The 24667-nt window shown below is 41.9% G+C and overlaps 1 protein-coding gene across 1 annotated transcript; it reads left to right on the forward strand.

Annotated features, from left to right (window-relative positions):
* Positions 1-973: 973 nt before the first annotated feature.
* Positions 974-21969, forward strand: NELFA (negative elongation factor complex member A). The gene is made up of 11 exons (XM_058803921.1): positions 974-1198; positions 8204-8375; positions 9469-9630; positions 10540-10629; positions 12469-12599; positions 12770-12839; positions 13698-13786; positions 14945-15056; positions 17214-17470; positions 18475-18574; positions 20071-21969. Exons 1-11 carry the CDS (start codon positions 989-991, stop codon positions 20253-20255), a joined length of 1578 nt encoding a protein of 525 aa, XP_058659904.1. The 5' UTR covers positions 974-988; the 3' UTR covers positions 20256-21969.
* The last annotated feature ends 2698 nt before the right edge of the window (positions 21970-24667 follow it).

The raw sequence follows: 24667 nt of genomic DNA on the forward strand, positions 1-24667 counted from the left end.
CAATGTTGTTAAAAAACCGTTTTCATTCAAAAACGTTGGAGAAAGAGATCAGCAGAATCTGCTCTCCTACAACTCCTGTACTTCAATTTCCACCAGAGACGCGCTAAAATGAACCGTTTATGCTATGCTTGAAAGCCCCTTGAATCTTCCGGGATTTAGGCAATTAATTCATTGTTTCACATTTAAATAACAACGAGCCGAATCTCTACGGAACACGAATGTTTGCGCTGCGGGTTTCTGCGCGCCCTCCCCCTGTGCCACGACCCCGAAGTCACCTCCGCCATGGCTGAGGCACCCAGAGCGCCAACCTCGGGCACAACCATGGAGGAGACACCGCCCCCCTGGCAGAGGCAGCACCGGGGCCGGGGCTCTCCGCCTCGCCCGAGCTGCTCGGATTAAAGCGTTTCAAGGGGGCATTAGCGCCAGGGAGCGGCGCTGGGTGGGAACACGGGCCGGGCGCGGAGGGAGCGGACGGCCCGCCTGCCTGAGGGGGCTTGGGGCTGTGAGGGAAGCAGACGTGGTGCTCCGGAAAGCGCCGCGCCGGGAGGCGCCGGGGCCAGCCCACCTCGGGCAGGAAGCTCTACCTCCAGCCCCGCCGCGCCTCGGCGGCCCGTTCGCGGCTCTCCTCCCATTTCTGCCCTGGAGGAGTCAGGGCGGACTGTGAGGGACAATGAGTTGGGACTGACAGAGGAGCTTCTCTACAGTGAAGCGGCGCCATCTTGCAGTACGGACGAAAAGCTGTGGCGGGCGCCATTTTGCACATGGCCGAGAGATGAGAAGCGCCTTATTGCATTTCCCCTCTGGGCGCCGCCATTTTAGGTTACGGCATAGCCTCCGCCTTCCCAAGCTCAATCTCATTGGGCGCCGCCATTTTGGCTTACGAACAAGACAGCGACCCGCAGGGGTCCTCACCCCCTCCCTTCCTCCCTTTAGGTGCCTTCATAAAATGCCCGTCGAGAATCCCCTCTTTTTTCGCCCCGCTCCCAAGATGGCGTCGATGCGGGAGAGCGACACCGGCCTGTGGCTGCACAACAAACTGGGCTCCACGGACGAGCTGTGGGCGCCGCCGAGCATCGCCTCGCTGCTCACGGCCTCGGTCATCGACAACATCCGACTCTGTTTCCACGGCCTTTCCTCGGCCGTCAAGCTCAAGCTGCTCCTGGGGATGCTGCACCTGCCCCGCCGGGCGGTGGATGAGGTGAGAGCCGGGTGGGAGACGCAGCCAAGCGGGGAGCGTGTGTGTGTGAGGGGGAGAGGTCGGAGATGGCCTGAGGGGAGAAAGGGGGGCAGTGCCAGCACCATCTCCCCCGCCCGCCCTTTTTTTTCCACACGGGGGCTGCGGGGAGGGGGGACAGACCCCGGGCTGCCCGCGGGGCGAAGCCGAGCGGCCGCAGCCCCTCAGGGCAGGGGCGTGTGGTAGGGCTGATCCCCACAGCCTTCCCCGCCTCTCCCTCGCAGCCTTCCTTGGACGGGCAGCAGTAAGTGGAGAAGGTCTCCAGGCTCGGTCCTCGGTGTGAGGAAAAGCGCCGAGATTCCCCGCGATAAGGGAGTGAGTGGAGTGGGAGCTTTGCTGCTGCTCCTCCTCTTCCTGCTCTTCGGGGATTCCCAGCTTGGCACTAGGCTTTTGAAAGCAGTTTGGACACGAAACCCGTTGTGTGGCCCACAGGGACTCATTGTAGCGCTGTGTTTTGGGTGCCTTTTAGCGAAGAGGGCTTTTCTGAGGCAGTTGTTGTGCCATGGCTAGCAGAGAGGCAGGATCGTTCAGGAGCGGTCCGTGTGTGTGTTTCAGCTTCCTCCGCTCCTTCACAGTACTGGCGGCTGTGTAGGTGTCACAAGTCGAGCATCTCGGCTTTAGGGAGGACAGCAGCAAGTGCTGAAACTTTGGCAGAGGAAGATCTGGGGTCTGCACTGAGCAGTGCTTTTCCCCACCCTCCTGCAGTGAGGTCTTCACTGTGTAAAATTGCCATGATTTTTGTTTCCCTCTCTTTACCTCTCTGGGAGCAGCTGGTGCTTTCCTCTGTTGTCCTACCCCAGCTAATTAACTGGCTGGCTCGAGTCTGAGCTGGCTCTGCAGGCTTTTTCACTTGGCCCTGGACCATGCCTCATCTGCACCAGTTTATTTTTGCCAGTAGGCAGCTACAGATGTTTGGGGCAATAGCTGGAGAATGTCTGGAAATATTAGGTTTCTTTAGCCAGACTGAAGGAATTCCTCTCCTGCTTCCATCATGTAAAGTAGTATTTCCTGGTAACGATCATGGAAGTGGTGTGGAGTTAGTTTTTACCTTCCTATGTAGAGTAGCTGTGCTTTCACCAGTCTTTCTTGGCTAAGACAGCTGCTTCTTAAGCTAAATATACATATATACGAGGCAGGGTGTGGTATGTAACTGGGATTGTTGTGTGCTCAGCTTTTGTGCACTTCTAGGCTGAAAATGGGCAAGCATCACCTTTAAGAAATAATTTAGTGTAAGTCTTGCCATATACCATTTAATGTTTGTCTTGCCATATGCATCTGTATGATTCATCACTGCGTTACACTGGTGTCACTTTAAAAAAATTCTAGTTCAGCATGTTTATGCTGATTTTTAAAACATGATATTCATGTTTAGTGCTTGTCCAGTGAACAAGCTGTCATCCTTGTGTATGATAAATGGGGTCGTGTTCTGGACAAACAAAATAATCTAGGCCAGAAAGGGGGATGGGAGCTCGTGTGAACTTGTGAGTTTGCAAAATTCCTGTGACCTAAGTAGCCTGGCAGAAATTAGTATTGCAGTGTTTAGAAAAATCAGTGGTGTTTTTAAAATGAAAAGAGCTTCAAAGAGCTTAAGGACCTTCATAAATGGCACTCATGGCAGCTCTTTGAGGGAGCAGCATTCAAACAAACTGAAATAATTTGTTGAAATGCTTCAGGTGTGTTCACTGGGTGAACATTTTAAACCACACCTGAGGAAGAGTTGCCAGCAGTTTTCCTGGATCTGTGCTTGTGTTAGCTGTGGAGATAAAGTGTAGAGAAAAGCCAGTCAGTGTGCCTTTTACTGTGTACTGACAGTGATCAGTTGTGTTCCAAATGTGAAGCTCTTGTTCCTGCTGTAACAAAATACTGTGGGATTTTTCAGTTTGGCAGAGTTCATTAACTCAATCATAAGCTTAATCTTTTATTGTAAACTGATGATTGAGATCTCTTGATTGAGATCTACACTTAGCATCTTTAATTGTTTCAGGAACATGTGATTTTTTCCTTAAACTGGGAGAAGGGCCTTAAAAAAGGTTAAAAATAGAAAAACCCCTGAGGCAGAAACCCTTAACATTGCTGGTAGGCCTAATGTTATTATTATTACAGGCTTCCTTTTATAGATGGCAAAAATAGCTGATGTAACCAAACTGCTGACAGAAAGGACTGTTGTCATATCAGATGCTCATCATTTGTGGTTAGTTTACTAAGACAGTTTTATTTGTGCAGATTTGTCAGCTAACTTAGTATCAAAAATTCCAATGTTTTAATTGGCATGGCATACCTTGCACACAATATCCAGAAAATAGATAAACATGTCTGTGTCCAGAGGGGCTGTGCTGTGCCCAGCTCTGCAGCAGCCTTGCTTGTGTGCTGGGGAGTGCTGCAGGCGGGGCCTTCCTGCCAGGACAGGGTAGCTGCAGCTGCCTGGGAGTGAATTTCTCACTTGGAAATCACCCCCATGTGTGAAAATGGTTGAACTGAACCATGAGAGTGCTGAATTATTCTTTCTGAAAGTCATCTGTCTCTCCCGTGCCATGTGCCAGTCTGCATCGATCCTGTGCGAGAAGCACTGAGCTGGCATTTGGAAGCTTAATTGTATTGGAAAATGTATTGCATCAGCTTTGTACAGCTTTGGGAATCTTAATAGCAGTTACAGGATATGTTACATGTTAAAAGATATTCCCCTCTCTAGATAACAGATTCAAGGGAGTTATTTTCTCTTCAAAATAATTTTTTCTGTTTTCTGTGTAGTAGCATTTTCATGACAGCTTAGAATAACATAGAAACTATTTGGGAGCAGACATGTGAGTAAAAAGCAATGTGGGAATCAAGGAAACTGGTAGTATTTAGTTTAGAAGGGATTTAATTGCTCCTGGTCCTTTCTAAATCTCTGTGAAAGCTTCAGTCTAGACAAGTGAATCTTCAGTGAGCCCTCTTGAAAGCTCAGTCCTTCACTTAAGTGATTTTATCCTCATATGTAATATCTTTCAATTTTCATAATGTTTTCATTCAACACTCCAGATACTGTATAAATGTAAGTGACTTAGTCCTCATAATACTCGTGGGACAGGTAATAAAACTAATTTTTTATCATGCTGTGAACTGTTTGTTCCTGTTGACTAATAAGAATAATTGGCTTTCATTTTCATTTTAAATTGTGTTTTGTAGGCAGTTATCAAAAATTCCTTTCCCACTGTAATTCTCTGGGAAGAATTTACAAACTCTTGAATCTTATGGCTTTTCAGCTGCTAATTTTTTTCTAGATAATTGCACTTGTTTGAAATTATGCCTAAAGCTCAGTGTAGTGCTGACCAGAGTTTCAGTTGTGAATTTGGCAGAACTGTTATATTTGTTTATTTTGCATATTATATTCTTGTTAACCTGATTCACAATGGCAAGTGCAAGCTTTCTTTTTATGCCAGTGTTTCATTTATTTGTTCAGGGTTAGACTGTGATGTTAGATCCAAGTCTGGAACAAGGACTGTGCTTCTGTGCTCTCTGAATTGTCTTGAGAGGAGGATCCCTGTCCCAGCAGGGACCTGCCAGTTTATTACAGTAGAAATCAAAACTATTTCCTTGTACTGGCTTATGTGCACCAGGAGCCATCTGTGTAGGGAAGTGGGGATTGGGGAGTGTGGGTGCAAAGGAGTAAGAGGGGACATGACACTTGCATTTCCCTCTCTATTGGGAGCACACAGGCTGCTGTGCACCTTTCTGGCCTGCACTTAGAGTTCATCATTATTCTGTGATGTAAAATGGGATATTTTAATCCAATAGTTCTCTTGGCCACTTGAGCTCTTTTTCATGATTAAAGTGCAAACCACATCCAATAGTGGTATTGACCCATCCTGGGTCTGTATTGTGTAAATATTAATACTGTGTTTTCAGTCCAATGCTTTTAGTTTAATGAAAATATTCTATAATGATAATGAAGCTCCCTATTAAATACCATCTTTTCTATAGCCTCAGAAAGATGAAAGCTTCATTTGGTTTATTAGCCAACTGTTGATACATTTGTCTAAATGTGTGGTTATACACGTTAATTTAGGCAAAATACAAAGCAAATAAATATTTGAAATATTTGCAAGTAGTCATCTTGGAGCTGTCACATTGTGTGTTACTTGTAACACTTCCTTTTAAATACCTTCCCACAGTCCTGTTTGTCCTTCCTGCACAGCCATTATTAATCTGCCTGTGTTCCCAGACACTTCCCATCCTGCCTGATCCCTGCTTGCTAGATGTTTCTAGCCGTGGCCTGTGCTTTTCTTGTGTGCCAGCAAGCTGATAAAAATACTTAAGATCCTTAAGTTTTAGATGAGAAAGACACTGGGACGTGTTACATCAAATCTTGACATTCATGCTTAACAAGATGCTGATGGGAGTCTTAATGACCCAGTGTTGCAATCATAGACAATTAAGAATTAGGGATTATGGCTCTGCCCTGTAAAATAACAGGAAAACTGCATGTAGCATTCCCTGATGAGTTGCATTTCATGCATTCTCAAACCATAAATGAAATGTTTCTTTTCAGCTGCCAGTTGAACAGTGAGGTGGGAACACGTATTTAAATTGCCATTTGAAGGCAAGTCAAAACTCGAATCCAGGCTTGTTAAATGCAAAGCCATATTCAGGCAAGGTCTCTGGTTAGCTCACAGCACTTGTTAGTGTGCTTTGCTTCCCTGTATGTGATAGTGTCTGTTATTTCACCATGTTCTTTCTGTCATGAGGCCTTGTGATAATGTTATTTGCCCCGTGCTAGGCAAGCAAATTGTTTCCTGGCTACTTTCTTGAAGGAACCAAAAGCTTGTTAAGCAGTGGGTTTGGGCATAAATAGGCTGCCTGAACTTTAACCCTGAGAGCAGAGGGGGTGCAACATGCCCAGACCAGAGTTCTACAGGAATGTTCATAGTATGGGCATGTAGCTCTGTGAATTTTGGTACAAATAGGAGTTTTGTGAAGCAGATATGAACGGTAAATTGTGGGGTGCGAGAGACATTTTTCCTCTGACTTTGCTTTGACGGAGGAAATGACATTCTGTACTCTTACCTGCATTAGTGGTGTCCACAGAAAAGCTTGTGAAAGCAATGAATTCATCAGCTCTTCTGGGATGTTTTAGGTGTTTTCTGTAAATCAGTACCTTGATTCCTTTAGGACAGATAAAAGAACAAAAGACTTTGCTCTGATAGTGTTCACAGTCATTCTCATCCACTGTAGAAGTGACTTTTGTTAAGGAGTTGAGGGTTAGAATAGAGAGGTGGACAAGTGTGTGGGGGTTCTGGTGGGGTTATGTTTACTGAGGAATAAGTGAGCAATAGAGAGCCAGCAAAGACTGGAACCTCAGAAATTGATTCTTTCCACTGGGTGAGGTTGGTTAAATTTGACAGTACATTAAACAGTGTGTGCTCCTGGTTATGTGCTTGATCCAAAGCAAATCATGGCACTGCTAAGATGGGAACTGGCCCATGTAGTGTGTTCTTCCTGCTCCCCTCTTTGTGGTTTTGGTGTTTGTGTGACTGCAGTCAGTCACTCTGAGGAGCTGGTCCAGCTTTAAGCTACAGAGGTGCTCATTTTGGGTCAGATGGACTGATTGTTTCACAGGCACACAATGTGTGAGACCTAAAACATGCAGGGGGTAAAGGACAAACTGGCTCTGGAGTGGACTTGTAAATCCTTCCAAAGTGAGAGGGCGATAACATTGTGCAGATGAAAGGACTTGAGAAATGACAATGTTTGTTTGCCTCTGAGCTTTAAAAGTGGATGGGAGAGGAATGGGGAGCAGAAATTTATTTCTTTTATTTAGAGTTGCATGCATAGAGTAAGTTCATTTTATTAAATCTTTTCATATAAGAGTGCTTTAAATAAGGGAAAGAAGCAGCATGAAGGTGAAGATGAGTCTCTTGCTTGTCTTCCTGTGTTCAGAGACATGATGACTGTAACTAAGCTATATGTACCACTTTGGGTGGTGAAAAATCAAAATCAATATATTTCCTTATACTTGCTTGTATATTCTTCAGTGTTAATACAATGCAGATAGAGTATGATAAACTACTTCATGTGATTTTACTGTTGTGTTTTGTGGCTTGTTAGACACACAGAATATCTCAAACACCTTAGCTCACTAAAGCTGGTGCTGTCATGCTTACATGAAAATTTACTTAGACAAAAAGAAAGTTCGGTCTTTGCAGTTTTATACTTACTTGTGGATGAAATAAACCCCTGACTGTAGTCACCTTGATTTCCATGTCATGGTTCCAACAGATATGTTGGTCAGTAATTAAAAAAATTCCGTTACAATGAAACTTAAAATTTACTTCATTTATTTATTTACATTTTACAAAATAGAAAGATAACTTTTTTCTGACTATGAAACTTTGGGTAGATGGAAAATCTTGTTGCTCATGGCATGTTTAGAGGGCTATGTTTACTTCCCATAGTATATAATTTTTGTCAAACACTACAGTATCGATTAAGTTCTTTTTGCCTCAGCTTAAGTAATATTTTGAAGACAGTTATGATGCAGATGCAATCTGTCTATGTAATTATGCTGTAGGCTGGCAAGAGGCACATCTTCATTTAGATGCCTGTTCTAAATAACTTGTGTTGTATTTGCATATTCCCATCACTGAATAGAAGGTGTGGGTCCACAGGGAGTAGGAATGTAAAACACAAGAGACAGTAATGTAAAAATTTGGCTGCTGCTTTTGAAAATGCCCAGTGCTAAACAAAGCTTTGAGCTGTCAAAAGCTCAAAACAAAACTTGGGTTAGATTGAGGGAAAGCAGTTTAAAAAATCACCTTGGTTCATTCTTTGCTTGGTTCTAGAGTTAATGTGTAACTGTGTGGAAACAGTCTCCCTCTTCCCTCCCCCAGTAGTAAAACATTGTGCATGTTTGTGTCTTTTTTAAATAAATCCAACTACAACCTGTTTAAAACTGTTTCCAATTGGTTGATTTTCTTTTTCTTTTTTTGTTAGATGAAAGGGGCACTGACTGAAATTATCCAGCTCGCTACCTTGGATTCAGACCCCTGGGTCTTAATGGTAGCTGATATTTTAAAATCCTTTCCAGATACTGGCTCCCTTAACCTTGATCTTGAAGAACAGAATCCCAATGTTCAAGATATTTTAGGAGAACTTAGAGAGAAAGGTAAGCCTTTTCTGTTGGTGAAAATTGCAGGAATGTGGTGCACTTTTTTAGGAATAACCTGTCATTTCACAGGCAGCCTTGCTGTCTTAAAGTAGAGATAGAAGAACAAGCACTGTCTTGTCTCTGGACTACCACAGTTCATGACCTGGAATGTAACTGGACTGGGAGCTGTGGTATTTGAGAAATGGTAGCTTCTTAAATTATCTTTTCACATATCATCAGAATTTAATGTCAGCTATTGCCCAGTGTGTGAAGGGCAGCACAAAAGTTGTGTGGATTCTTTAGTACCACAGGCTGTGCTGCAGCTTAGCAGTAAAGATATTTTCTGTGTTGCTCTGACTCACATGTGTGGTCCCCAAGACAACAGCAAGTCTCTGTCTTGTGTGGAAGCTCCACCACTGTCCTGGGCAGGGGCTGCCTCTCTGGAAGTGTCTGGACAGCAGGGGATCGCTGCTGGAGGGAGGCTGATCTCGGGAAGAGTTGTGCTGCTGATGGCCAAGCAGCTGCAGATTGCCCAGCAGCTGCTTCAAACAGCAGCAAAACTGCTGATGGATGCAAAACTACTCCTACTCCAGTGCGTTGATTTTAGCACATTGTCTGGAAAAAGCCCTCGAGCATCCATGGGCAGACACAATCTCGGGGCTGGAGATTGCAGCAAAACAATAATTAAATGACTTGGAGGTGGAAGCACTTTGTTTTCTTTCTATAAACAAATGATCATTTGTCTATCCACACTTGTGATTTGGATTTTTATTCAGTAGTTTGGTTTTCATGTGTAATTTTTAAGGAATCTGAGAATTCAATATTTTTTATCTATTTTTTAATCTATTTTTTGACAATAGCAGCATATTTAAGATACCTATAATTTGGCTAGGTATAATTAAAATGGAAGCTTTTATTAAGCTAATGGGAAAAGCAAACATTCTAATAACTGATTATATGTTGTGTAATAATTGGAACTAAATTACTCTTGGTGTTTATACAAGTAGTCTGAAATTGAAAACCACCTGTACAGTCTAGTTGTAAAATGTTTTGTCATTAGCTGTCAAAGAGGTGCTAATACCCCTGTGTACTGTGTTAACTCTTTATGCAGTAAGTGAATGTGAAACTTCAGCTATGTTGCCGTTGGAATGCCAATACTTAAACAAAAATGCCTTGACAACACTGGCTGGGCCCCTTACTCCCCCAGTGAAACATTTCCAGCTGAAAAGGAAACCTAAAAGTGCCACTCTCAGAGCTGAACTCTTGCAGAAGTGTAAGTAGTATTAAGATTGTGTACAAATTAAATGGTGAAAGGCCAATTAATATTGAGTATATTCAGTCTTATTCTCCAGAATTGTGATGCACATTAAAATGTTCTATTACAAGAGCTTTTCTGGATGAGGATGGACTGATGTGTGGAAGAGCAGGTGCGAGTCATTCCAGCCAGGACTGCATTAAAATGCTTATATGGATTTAAATGCTGTTCACATTTCAGGGCATCCAAAGAGCTGTAGCTTCATAAAGCACAGATAGGTCCTCTCCTGGTATAGTAACAGTCTGACTGAGGACATCTTTGGTTAAAGCTCCTGAAGCAAAAGTAAAATGAGGACAGTTTTATTTTGCCATGTGCTTTTGGAGCAGAGAGCAAGGGCTGCTAATTAATGCTGTCTTTCACTCAGTGTGGCTGTATGGGGTGTAAAAACCAAGAGAGTTTTCTCTTAACAAAAGGCAGCATATGTGTACATGTATGTATTGGTAGCTGCTTGAACTAAGTGATTTTAAAATAGTTTATTGCAGCTGCTGTTCTGTTGCAGCAGCTTGCTGCTTTCTTGCATGTAATTTGAGTTGGTCTGATTAAATACAAAACCTGTAAATTTTCATAATTTGTCATATAACTTTTAAAAATTATTTAAATTTCTACTGAGTAAATTGCCTTTTTTGGCAATTCAAGTAAATTTCTTTTAGCTTAGGCCACCTTGTCCATTGCAGTCATACTGATTTTGCATTTTCTCCAAATACTGTGTTTACTTCACATAAATGACCTGGATTTTAATTAAAATACAATTCTTTGTTGGTATTCCTATCTCTTTATCTGTTAGTTAACAACATTTTATGTAAGAAGCATTGTGTTATGTATTTCCAGCACAGGTTCTGTAATAACTAAAGCCATTTTTCCTTTTAGCAACAGAAACTGCGCAGCAGCTCAAGAAGACTGCAGGAGTGCCTTTCCATGCCAAAGGCAGGGGACTGGTCAAGAAGATAGATACAACAAGTATGGCTCACTTTCATCAGTTCTCAGAAAGAAAACCTGCTAAAGTAGCCTTGATGAAGAATAAAATTACCATCTGTTTTTTACAAAAGCTTAAATTTTTTTTGAGGCAAAGGATTTCTCCCTTTCTGCCTCCCTCTCTCCTTATACTTAAATATTTCTGACATGTCTTGTCAGAAAGAACAACAGTGTGTGGGGTTTTTCAAATGGCAAGTATATCTGCCATGCTTCTAAAGTGTATGCAGCTAGATCATGCCTATAGACTTTGATAGGAATTTAATTTGCATCACTCCAGGAATAACTCCTGACTAAGCCATGTTGCTCCAAAAGGGAGAAGAGTGGATCACAGTAGTCTGCTGTGCTCTTTGAAATGCTGTGAAGTAGATTGAAACTATTTTGTATTTGTATAATTCTGTCTGGAGAAAGAAAAGGGGACAGTGTTCTCTGAAGCCAAGTCTGAGCAGTGAATTCCAGGTGGCAAACCTGTAGAATGATCCTTTCAGCTTTGTATTAATGCATTTCAGCTGTTTGCTGAAGTTCCTGAACTGCTTGAATTTTTCAAATAAGGTGTGAGAAGAGGGTTTAAAATTATTTACATACTCTTAAGTCACTACATTCCTGGCCACCAGTGATGCTGAGATGGGAACCTTTGAGTGATTTCTTGGTGTTGTGGCTGGAAGTACTATGAAGTACTAAGTACTTTGTGTTGGTGCTATTTAAGATGTGGCTTTGAGGGCTGATGTTTGGCCTTGTGTTCATGCAGGAAATGCAAAAGGTCTAGTTGTAATTCGAACTAAAATTTTTCCATTAGAAAAGGACTCTTAGTTCTTGGCTGTTGAATTATTAAAGCCAGTTCTTAGAACCTGGCCTTTAGAGCTAGTTGGCCTCCAGAAACAGGAGTTGGGGACCTGCTGAGGTTTGCTCTGCTGGAAGGTACTCACATGGGTCAGAGCATTGTCCTGTGGTTGAAACATTTTCAGTACAACATTTAGAGGGATACAGAGTCTCTAAGCTCAAACTGAAGTTCTCTGTTTATCATCGGGGCATGATGAAATTGTCAGGAAGCTCAAAGACCTGATAGATGTGTATATGTATCCCTTATCTTTTAATAGTTAAAAGATTGCTGTGTTTAGTGCTAGCATTAAGTGTGAGGTAGAGGGGCAGCATCACAGAGTTGTGAGGAAACAGATGCTTACAGGTGTAGCTGATGCTATTGAGTGTTGAGATAGCAGGTGGTCTGTTTGCACTGTAGACCCGGATTGGTCCTCCTCCTTGTGCAAACAGCAGCTCTAGATTTTCATTTTTTTTCTAGATTTACCCGTGTGAGGCAGTACATTACCTTTGCAATATATCACAAGCCCATAGCCTTGCATGAGCTTGGCTAAGATTTTGGTTAAATACAATTTTATCAAGTAATTTGATTGTGAAAGTCAAAGAGCAACTTTGGCAATAATTGCATTCAAAAGATTTATGTCCTATACTGTTTTACATGTTCAGAGATTATTTTTTACAAGTAAGGAAAGCATCCGTGTGTATAAGAAAAGTAGACTTTGTTAGCAGTGCACCTGTTTGATTACTTCATGTAGAATGGGCTTGTAAGCATTGGTCAGACATTGGCCCTTATTCCCTTTTTGAAAAGTAAAACCTAATCTGACCTTTGAGGGACATGTAGTGTTATAGCTAATTCCACATTAATATTATAATGTTTATTAGAAACATTTTAATTTAAAGGGCAGGTAATGTGTGCATTAAAAAGGGGAAGAGCTGAAGAACTCATTGAAGCATTTATCATAACCAGTTAAACACATATTTCAGTTGTTGCTTTCTTTGCTCTTCCCTAAGCACCACTCAAAGGAATACCAAAACAAGCTCCATTCAGGAGTACTTCAGCTCCCAGTGTTTTTAGTCCTTCTGGAAACAGAACTCCTATTCCTCCTTCAAGGACACCTTTGCGCAAAGAAAGAGGAGTGAAGGTAGGTGCACTCCTTGTTTGTCTGCTCAGGTCTCTTCTCTCACATAAAGTGAATTTCTGCTGCTGCTTTGAATCAATATATGAAAGGAAAAAAACCTGAGGATGATATTTATAGATCAACTATATGCATTTAACAATGATTATTAAGTTCTCTGTGGTCTTTCTTTTTAGCTTCTAGATATTTCTGAGCTGGATATGGTAGGTGCTGGTCGTGAAGCAAAGAGAAGAAGAAAGACATTAGGTTGGTACAGCATTCTGCTTACAAAGGCTGTCAGTACACCTGCAAATAGGATCAAGATTTGTAGTACCATTTTGTTCTTAATTTGCCAAAGCTTAGCCTGAGCTAAGCTTAAAAAATTAGGGGATGTGATACCAGCTAATACTTGTGAATGAGGTAAACCCCTGACTAAAATAGGTTTTAAGGATGGATTTTCATTTGTTTCAGTGCTCCTACTCACATTGCCTTGGCCTAGGTAATATAACTCAGTCATGTGAAAGGATTGAGCTAATCAGTTGTGCTTTGGGCAGCCTGTAGGTGTGTGAGTGGCTTCAGTACTGGCACTTTTCTGAGTTATTTTCATCTGCTCAGTTCTACTGGCTGTATGGCCATGTAAATTAGGTGAAAGTAATGTTGAAAAAATTTATAGCACTTTCCAAAATTTTGACTGAGGTCTTAACGAGTGAACAATATCTGATACAGTGCTTTTAAGGCAAGTGACAGGGTTGTGCCCTACTTAACCATATCAAGAATATACACTATGCAGCATATTTTTCCTAAAACATTTTTTTTGTGTTTGTTACAAAAAAAAAATACCACCTCAGAAGAAAACCATAATTGCAATTAAAATGTTGCTTGGGCTTTCATGCCTTCTAGTATCAGATTACTCAGTTCCTGTATCCTGTACAGTGTTGTTCAGTTCATTACTGGGTTCATTATAAAACAAAACAGTGTTTGGAGATTACTGTATCTATTTCAGCATATACCTTTTCAAGCATGTTTTAGCATACTTTGAGAAATGCATTTTTAGATCTTTGTTTAAAAAGTATATTCAATATTTCTGAAAGAATGTTTGGACTCACTTGTATTTTTATGCAATAGATACAGAAGTTGTGGAAAAGCAAGCCAAAGAAGAAACAGTAGTAGAAAATGCTACCCCAGATTATGCTGCTGGCCTTGTATCTACACAGGTAAAAACAAGTAAAATCAATCAAACATAAACCAACCAGTCAAAAAAAAAAAAAAAAAAAGAGAAAAATACTCTTGACATATGCTGTTCTAAACCCCTTAAACACTGTAATGGCATTATGCTCACTTGTTGAAACATGTCTCTTTATGTAAAATTTTCTATGTAATTTTTTCAAAATTTCATTACATTTTCCCCAAAGAAAAAGCAAACCTGTTGCCAGAAGTTGTTCAGTCAGGGAGAGGAGGAACCTGTCATGTGTAGACCTTTTTCCTCCTATTTCAGGTCCAGCATATTAGAAACTGCAGTGTAGCTTTGTGTCCTCAGGATATAGGTTCTACAAGAATGTTATGTCCTGCCCTTGCTTTTGAGTGAGAAACTGTCTGCTGGGCATGTGTGACAAGCCAAGGCCAACATACAGGCAGACAGTGGTAGGCCAGAGTCAGGAGTGAAGTTCATTGCCTCTCTTTCTGCAGAGTGCTAAGAGAATCTTTGTTTTAATAAGTTCCACATTTTACAGAATGTCCATATTTCATGTAGTGGGCCTACCTTAAATGATTTGTCTGTTAGACTTACTCCCCACAAAACATCTTTCCTCTCTCACCCCCTTATGTTCAAAGGCTGGATCAGGCAGTGAAATCATCAACCATGCTGCTGTTTTTATGCTGTGTATGCAGTGTCATGTATAATTAAGTAAAAAATGAGGCTTTTTCTGTAGCCTCACCATCGTAGATGGCATCAGTCATGTTGATGCTGGCTGCCTGTTTCAGTGGGAATGGCGTTTTTGCCTGTGCTTTACTGCTGCCTTCTGCTTGTCTGTGTCCCAGAGGCCTTTGTGTTCTCCTGGGTGAGAGCCTAGCAGGCCTTATGCTCATGGATGAGCATGGTTCTGCTTGCTGGTGGTGAAGAGCATGTTTCTTCTGGCAGATCACTTAGTCCTAGAGTGCAATTCTTCATAGAGTGCCATCTGCACAAATTTCTGATTGAAGTAGAAAGTCAGTGTTGAACAGGTTGTTAGGTAGGATTCCTAAAAGAGGAGGCTGCAGTTAAGTTCCCAAAAGGAACGTCTTAGTAAAACAAATGTTGAAGTTGCATTTAAAATGCAGAAACAGCCCATGAATACTTTCAGTGTGGCTTTAATGTTTTCTTTTCTGTTCTGTAGAAACTTGGCTCGTTGAACAATGAGCCTGCACTACCTTCTACGAGTTATTTACCTGCTACCCCCAGTGTGGTGCCGTCTTCCTCCTATATCCCAAGCTCTGAAACACAGCCAGGTAACAGACACTTCTTTGCTCTTGGGACCTGATGAATGCAACTCTGTACTGTTTTACTGTCTGCCTGCTCTTTTATTTACAAACCTACTGTCCCTCAACTTGAATGAAACTCCACCTTAGCAATATAATATCCATTGCAAGACTCCAGCCTTTGAGTCTGGGGAAACCAGACATATAATTTAACCTAAGTAAAGAAAATAATTGTTGGCTCTAAATTTTTAGCGTGACTGCTAGCTAAGCCAAGTAAGTGAAACAATTTCCTGATTTTTTTTTTCTTACAGTAATAGAAAATTCAGCTTTTGCTATCCCCAAAGAGTAATCAATATAAGTCTGAAGTATGTATTCCATGCACACACATGCTAAGACATACAAAACAGTTGCTTTCAGAAGTCAGTTTTATTTCTAGAGCCAAGTGCATATTACCTTTCACACAGTTTGGGATTAAGCCATCCATTTTTCCTCTATCTTTGTATAACAAAGATGATAGCTGACCTACTGCATATTTTGAAAAGTGCTGTTATTTTCAATTCTAGAAAATTACCAATAGCAAAAAATAGTTTGTACAAATCCTTTTTTCCTACAGTTTTATTTTAACCAGCTTGATTTTATTTTTCCTTCCCTGCTGTGTGTGAAGTCTTTAAAAGAATGTATCAGTTTATGCTAAAAGATGTGCATGGCTGGGATTCATTACCAGCTCTGTCCATTAACAGAGAACCAACATTTCAGTTTAATATATTATTTTTAATTGTGAGTTGTTGCATTTTGGGCACTTTAGAAAACGACATAGATACAAGACCCAGTCATTTCATTTGGCCTCAAAATAGTTCAGACTCTCTGAAGGTCTACGCACATCTTTCTCTGGCAGAAAATTGGCATCTCCAGAAGGAATGCAGCCAAGAACACAGCAGTGTGTCAGCAGCTGTAGTACTAGTTTCCAGAGTGTTGGCATTGTGTTCAGCAGCAGGAAAAGTCTAGTTTAAAATTCTCTATTCTGTACTCTTTCCTTTAGGAGTATGGAGTATTTAGCTTTTCTTGGGGACGAGGAACATAAAACTGTTTGGTTGATTGACGATGCACACAGAAGATCCCCAGATTTGGCCTCATATAATCTGAGGTTGCATAATTAAGACATTACTTTATGAAAATCAGTTATTTTGACAAGAGACAAAGCCAGTAATGAAACTTGTAAAAGAATAAGGAATATCTCATACTGCAAATGTTTATCCTCTCAATTGTTCCACATCTACTGAAAAATACCAGTATTGCTAAAACCATTGCTGTGTCTGTGCCAAAGTGGAGAACCAGAGATGTCTCCTTTCCTAAAATCTGCTCTAAAGGGCACCAATGTAGCTCTGATCTGTATCTGCCTGTAGTCTTCTGTGAACACAGGATAAACAGGTCAGCTTGAAGCTCATGAGGTTTGTGAAGGGTGCTCCAGCCTGTGTCCAAGAGCTGCAAAAGAACACGGATAGAGTGTCCACTGGGTCATCACCACTGGCTGGGCAGATGGTGACTTGTGTGGTCAAGCTGCTGTGATTTCATGAGCTGCCTCCAACTGCAGCCAAGTCTGCAATAGTATAACTTCCTTACTGCAGCTTTGAGAAAGAACAGTTAAGCCTTGTGGGGTTTTAACTTCTAGGAGTTAGTGTTTAAATAATTAATGATTTGTGAAAACTGCATTTAATTCTGACATCTGTTAAAGTATATTTGTATTTTCAGTATCTTAATGGTACTTCCTTTGAAAGCTGCTGCTACATTAGGTAAAAACTGATGAAATAATTTTTGACTTGCTCTATGTAATAGTTCAGCAACAATCCTGGTAGGATCAGAGTACAGTTGTTAGGGCTATATAAACTGAAAAGTAAGTATTGCAGTTTCAGTTTAATAAATTGGATATTGATTAAACATCAGATTTGATGCTAAATATAGCATATCCATATGGAACAGCTAATTACTCTGTTGTCTAATGTTTTCTAAAGATAATTGAGTGGAAAGAGCATTGGCTCTTAACTTTTTCATATGGATATTAGTTGGCATATTGAATGGTGGTGCTAAAATGGAATCATCAGAGATTTTAGCTTTCTTTAAAGGCCACTGGTGGTGCTAATCCCTATTTGTAGATAATAATGTTTTAACTATCCTGACTGGTTTTTGCAGCTGGCTCTGCACGAGAGGCCTTGCAGACCAACAGACAGACTGAAGAGCCTGCAGCTCCAAATGCTACTACAACTCTTCCTGCACAGTTCAAACAAAGAACCCCCATGTACAACAGCAACTCTAATCCCCCTGCAGCTACACCTACCTCACCCCTAACACCCACCACACCTCCTGCCATCTCCCCGGCGGCACAGGCACCACAAGTGGCCCCCCAAACTCAGCAACAGCCACCACCGAAGAAAAGCCTCTCTCTCACAGTAAGTAAAAACAGATTCTTTTTGACTGATGGTTTTGATATGGATTGGATCTTGTTTAGATGTTGGCATTTCTTGGCCTTTGGATTATGGAGTGGTTGAGGCTGCTTTTTTTATAACCAAAGATTACAAAAATACTTTGTGGTTTAGCATGCTGTCTTAATGTTATTCACAACATTTTTAGTTGTGCAGTGTTAATGTTGCAGGATGCTGTTTGTTATGTAAAATAATGTATTGCTCATTATAAAGAATTTTGGGAGAAGAGTATATTTCCAGCAGAAATTGCCCAGCCAATTGCACATAATATAAATTGCTTAAAATTGTCCTGACATAGCTGTACTAGGAGAAAATACATAAATAGATTATTTTAAGGTAAAAGATTTTGTTTCTGATCCACCTCATCCCTCCATTACACATTTTTCAAAGCCTGAGAGTGGGGATATATCTTGAAGCTTCCTATTCTTGGTGCATATATACCTGGTTTGGTAACTTTTATGTGCATGCTTGGAGTCCAGTTCAAGCTTAACTGATCAGAAGACTTTGCTAACCATATCTGTAAGCCTGGCTTGCAAGATCTTACCTTTAGCAAGCTGGATGACTTCTTTTCAGTAACTCTACTGCATTTATTAAAGGAAAATAAATCCTCTGAAATTATCGTATGCCTGGGTTTGTTGGATTGTGGAGAAAGCACTGGATTATTTTCTTTTTTCCCTAATGTCATAAAGGACACAAAATGGATAACATAAATATTAAGCCTCTCACATGTTTCTGTAACTCTTTGAAGTGAGGTGCTTTTTTCAATGTCCAGAGTTCAATGGAACTGCTGTGCATGTTAGGTATAAGTATTGCAGAGGGGAAACCTTGAGGTTAGGATATGTTTTTTGTTAACTTTTTGTAGGTCCTACAAACCTTTGCCTTGTTCTTTTATGGTCATCTGTGGATATTAAAGTGGTCCCTGTTGGAAGAGTTTTTCTCAACTGAATTGACATTTATTGTGTCTGTTACAGAGGGAGCAAATGTATGCTGCACAGGAAATGTTCAAGACTGCAAACAAAGTTACAAGGCCAGAAAAGGCTCTTATACTTGGATTCATGGCAGGATCCAGAGGCATGTATTGATATTAATTTGGCTTGGTCCTGAATACACAAATCTGAAATATAGCCCAGCATTTCTAAATGTGCATATGAATGTGCTTTGCTTTAGCTTTGTCTGTATGTGTTGGACTCTTTGCTTTACACTGGACTCTACGTACTTTGATGAATTATAGTTTTAACTCCCTGGAAATGGGTCTTTAGGGTCTATTTCCACTAAGTCAGCTGGTCTGTCAGAAAAGCTGCTGACCATGATATAACTGAACTCACTGTAGAATCAGGGCTTAGGGTTGAAGAGAAACAAGGCAGCTGGTAAGCTGTGAGCAAAGTGGTTGGTTGCAACTGCTCTGCCTAGAGGACCAAGAATGTAAATTCTTTTGTGGCCAGCTGATGTACCAGCTGGGTAGTACAGAACCTCTTTGCTAATTCCTTGCTTTAGAAACTGGTAATTGTTATCTCAGAGACTTTAGATAACAACTGGTGCTGTGAATCACAGGGAGATAAGCTGTCTCATAGCTGGATCCTGTTATGTATTGGCCTTGATAGACCAAAGCTGTATTACCTAGAAGATTACTGGATGTAAGATGAGAAGGGGCTTAAGAGTCCTTAAGTGAACTCCATCATCTGCACTAGCTCTGGTTTCTAATTTGGTATTTGTGCGCTCTTACCACCAGAGTCCTGCAGCCTAAGTGTGGCTCATGCATTTGGAGTAACACAATGTGCTGGTGAGAATGACCAGAGCAGAGTTACTGTGGTGATCCCTGAGCTTTGAGTTTGGTCCATCTTACATTAATGATGGTGTTTTCAATGCTACTTCAAATTGCACTAGGAGGCTGTACTTTAATATCTACACAGACAGCCTTTTCTAATGTAAGGTAAAATATTATTTTGGAAGTGTGTGTGATATAGATTCACATATACATATATAGTAAATATTAACATGAATTCCTTTAGTAATAATGCCATCACCTTCTGAAGGTTGGATAAATAACTGCCAACTGATATTCTTGAGCATCATTCCAGTACCTTGAAGTGTAACATTTAAAACTTCTACTGGCACGGACCTGAGTCTGGGTCTGACAGTGAAGCTTTTTGGGCTTCCTTAACAGCTGAAAATTCTTGAGGCATTTAACTACAAAATGTCTCCCAAGTAAAGTAACTCTGGGTAGTTCGTTTACCAATTCCATTTAAATTATAATCTTCTCTTCTGACTCTTGAGGTAGAGAGAAATGACACTGGCAGGCTTTACTCCCTCTCTTACTGTTCTTGCAATTATGTTAGCCTTGAGCTTTGTCTTTTGGGGTCTGGTTTTGTTATTTTTAAAACTTGGTCTCAGGAGTATGGAGGAGGAAAATCTTTGTCTGGTTTGCTCACCTTTGGGTTTGAGAGTTGTTGATTGTGTTTTGTGGGGATTTTTTTAAGCATAAGAACCCCCTGTCTTGTCTAATATACTGTTGTATATACTAATGTACTGTTGAAATGTATAACGTGTTTCTCGCCTTGTTTCTGCAGAGAATCCTTGCCAAGAACAAGGTGACATCATCCAAATTAAACTTAGTGAACATACAGAAGATTTACCAAAGGCAGATGGCACGGGCAGCACCACTATGTTGGTTGACACAGTCTTTGAAATGAACTATGCTACTGGTGAATGGACCAGATTCAAGAAGTACAAACCTATAACTAATGTTTCCTAAGAGATGCAGCAGCAGCAGACTGGACCAAATCAAGTTTAGAGTCAACCAGCTCATAGAGTATGTCAACTGTACAAAATGGCATTCATGTGTACATTTCTTTTTACCCTCCAGAGCAGAAGCTTTGCTCTTCAACCAAACTGAGCTCAGTGAACACAGATGTGTTTGATGGTGTCAAACTCACTTAATTTCTTTTTTTATTAATCTTGGGAGAGGGAAAGATGATCTTGGGGGAGGGGGGGACATTGTTGGTGTGTTTTTGTTCAGGATGCTGAAAAAGGAGATCACAGCTGAAAGGTTACAGATGGGAGCAGCTTACTGCTAAGTACCAGAAGAGAAGACTACTGCGCAGTCACTCACGGTTTACTGTTAACTGAGGGCACAGATCTTTATTATAAAAACATTTTCCTTGGCAGCATGAGTTCTGTCATAAGAATGGATGTATGAAGCACTACAGGTCGGTACTTGATAATTTTGTATTTCAGCTGCAGTATAACTATTGCAGATGGTAGATGTCAGTGTCTAAAGGTACCCACTGTATGTTTAGCTTATTTATGCTTGGGTCATAGGATGAGATTGAGCAGCTTTGTTTTAGCAGTGGGAACAAAATGACCTCGACCCCCTTATGCATCTGAAGGAGATCGCTTTATTGTAGAAATCACATTATTTTAAACCTTTAATCTCAACCTGACATAACTGAAACCAACCTGAGACCTAACAGAGTTTAACAGAAAGAAGGCACCCATTGGCTGGCTCAGCTGCCGTGCTGCAGTCCCCGTGTCCTATCATCCAATCAACTTCCTGCTCTTATGCTGTCCACTGTTCCTCCAGCCAATCACAATCTCACCCCAGCTGTCACTCAGCTGACTCTCACCTCGCTCCTAACTGCCTCTCATCCCTCCAGCCTGCAGCTGTGCCTTTCCCATGGGGCCTTCTGGAGAGCATAAGCCTTAATCACTTTAATAATCATTACCCCATATCCTACATCTCCCCCCCCTCTTTTTTATTAAGCAATGAAAACTTACTAGGAAAAACCTAAGCAATTCCTAAGACATTAGTAACAGTGACAACAATAATAACTATTACAGCTTTTCAAAAACTGTAAGATAGGCTTCTCTGGTGTGAGTAGTAACACTTAACAGGAACATAATTCAGTTTTGAATAAAATTAACAAGGTGAAGCTTACATCTGCCTATATGCTTTGCTATCACCCAGGATCTCCCAAGAGCCTTCTTTTCACAATGAGGACTTGGAAAGTCTCTTCTGGATGAAGCTTCCCTGTTTACCTCAAAGGGGTCTAGATTTTGCAAAGCTAGTGAGTCTTATTTTTGATATCACCTGGGTTTGATAGCAAACATCTGGGTTTGATAGCATACTTTTCCTTGCCAGTCAAGGCCATGGCTTGGCCAGAGCTGCAACCTAGACTGGGAAAGCTTTCCTATCATATCCTTAAAAGAAATCTTCAGTAATAACTCACAGAACAGCTGGCTTTGTCATAAATAACTTGTAAATAACTATAACTATGTACATATATATACAGCTCCTTTGAAAGTACCATTTACCTTTTTGTCACAAACCAATTCAAAACTATCAAAGGAAACATCTCTTTGCCTTAGCCAAACCTGCAGCCTCCAGGCAGGTTTGCTCCTCTGAGGAAGCAAGGCAGAGGTACAAGATCCTGGTGGCTTGCAGCAACAACGCTGGGGCTCGCTGTAAGGGTGGCATGGCAGTGCCTGTGCCAGGGGAGCCGCCTGCTCACTGCTGGCAGCCCCATGCCCCAGAACAGTGTGGTCTGCTCCCTCTGGTTGCCTCTGCTGCTGGTGGCCCTGTGTCCTGACTGCCACTTCTGGTGGATGTACGAGACAAGTGTTCTGGTGACAGCCAGTGGGCTGGCTGTGCTGGTTTTGCTGGGCCACGCTTCATGCATGATGTTGCCATACTTGATGAGATGGCAGTCCCCGATGTGCCTGTGGCTGGCCATAGGCCACCTGCAGCGAGCTGAGTGATGTCAGTGTGACCACCAGGCCCACCCTGACCCCACCCAGCCAGCACTCCCTGGATGTGTGTCCAAAACTGGAAGTGCGCAGCTCAAGCCCCTGCCAGACAGTTAATATTATGAGCAGTAATTCCCACATTTTGGCATGCTCTAACCATATCTGCTATATCACAAGTACGTAGGTTACCAGCAGTGAGCAGTGCTTTGTTCCAGTCTTCATTTGCATTTGTAAATGCAAGCTGCTGCCGCAGAATAAGGCCAGAGTTATTCTGTGTTCTGGTCTCATCATCATTGACTTGCCAGGAGAGCGTGGCATGCAGTCTGTCCAGGAACTGTGCAAACAACTCCGCTGAACCTTGTAAAATCTCAGCAAAAGACATATTAGAGTTGATACCCATCCCTGGGAGTCGCTGCAGGGCCTGCAGGGCTAGGTGAGTGATGATATCACATACATCACAGGGGTAGGCTGCCTGCACTGCAGGAATTGCAAAGTGACCCTCTGCAGTCAGCGGCCCAATGGCGACTGGTGCGTTTCTATCCTGCAGCGCTTCCCCCTGGGTTGTACATAGCTCAGTAATCAGTTAGCCTGACTGCAAACTGCATTCTTTACTTTACAGTCTAGCTCTTGTTACGCTGGGTGTTGGTTCAGTGCATGTATTGCTGGGCAGGCTGAAATGACCACCAAGTCACCCTCCTTCATGGTGGCTTCCCAGCTTTGCTGCCAACGCTGGACTACTGCACTGCCATCTTGGGCTGGGAGTGAGTCTGCCACCTGCTCGTGATGTGGGAGTTGCGCGCCAAAGGGGCCAGAACGCAGGGAGTTTTATCGGGGTAAGACAGCTCTGTGGGGCTTGGGTTAGTCTCGGGATAAGGGAATTCAGCAGGGTTTGGGTCCATCTTGGGGTCGTATATGGGTTTGGGGGAATTAACTTCCAAAGCCGCGTAATGGCCAAATTTGCATGACTTCCTTTAATGGCTGCCATGGTTGCCTCCCATGTAGCAAGGTGCCTGCAAGCCACCCTAGTGATATCAAAAAGTCTCTGCCCTATTGCTTGCCAGGTTTCTGATCAAAGGCACCCACTAAAGGGAAAATCTGTAACTTGATTAGACACCCAGTCCAGCAGGGTGCTTAGTTTCACATCAGCCATATTAATAGATTGTTGATGTAGGAGCTGCCTGACCTGGCCCAAGCTCCTGCTTTGTTTCAGGGATATTCCACCTCCCATACTTTCTCCCGCTGGTCTACTCACCCTCCCAGTGAGGTGCACACACTTTAAATTCCAGAGTTCCTTCCCAAACGCTTCCTGCATCCTGCCTGGCCAGTTCCTTGATCTAGTGGGATGTTTATAGGTCCCTGTTTGGGCCAGCCAGCAGTGGGAACAAAGTGACACAGATCCCCTTATGCATCCAAAGGAGATTGTTTTATTGTAGAAATCAGCCCTTTTTTATACCTTTAGTCTCAACCAAACAGAAACCTGACATAACTGAAACCAAACTGAGGCCTAACAGAACTTAACAGAATGAAGGCACCCATTGGCTGGCTCAGCTGCTGTGCTGCTGTCCGCGTGTCCGGTCATCCAATCAGCTTCCTGCTCTTACGCTGTCAACCGTTCCTCCAGCCAATCACAATCTCACTGCATGTTCCTTCAGCCAGTCACAATCTCACTCCCAGCTGTCACTCAGTGTCTCTCTCCTCCCCCCTCAGCTGACTCCCACCCCTCCAGCCTGCAGCTGTGCCTTTCCCATGGGGCCTCTGGGGAGCATCAGCCTTAATCACTTTAATTACCCCATATCCTACATCTTGTTAACTCTCTGTTTTGTCAATGTACACGCCCAACATGAGTTAATCTTTATTTGGCTTTATTTGAGATAGACAAAAATTGAGTATCATAACTTTCTGAAGAGAAAACCCATCAAAATGATAAAAGTAACTGTGGCTTGTTGCTGCCTGGAAGTGATATTTTCTTGCTATAGCAGTCTTGGGGTAGAAGCTGATCATGGCTCTTGCATAACAAGCCCTTAGCACAGCATCACTTACCTGGAGGAAGGGAAACAACTACATCTCAAAATCAACTAGAGCTTAATTTAAAAATGGCCCTAGAAATGTTGGAGACACATCTGAGTAGAAGTAGTTTTGTTGTCTTGAGGCATTATTAATGCCTCAAGTAGTCAAAAGCTGCTTGATTGCCAAACCCTGACCCAAAAAGTTTTTAATGACTGTAGCTGTGGTTCTTACCAGTATAGTTTTATCAGTATAATTGCTAATGTGACCACAATTATACTGGCATATAAATGTGCCTTGTACTTGTCCCCTGCTAGTAGAAGCACATTTTTATCTTTATAACTGTGTTCATACCACTGGTGTAATCTGGCTTTAATGCTGCAAGCAAAGCTGGCATTTACTGAGAGGATTTATGTG

This window comes from Ammospiza caudacuta, chromosome 4 (assembly GCF_027887145.1).
Source record: "Ammospiza caudacuta isolate bAmmCau1 chromosome 4, bAmmCau1.pri, whole genome shotgun sequence".
NCBI lineage: Eukaryota > Metazoa > Chordata > Aves > Passeriformes > Passerellidae > Ammospiza > Ammospiza caudacuta.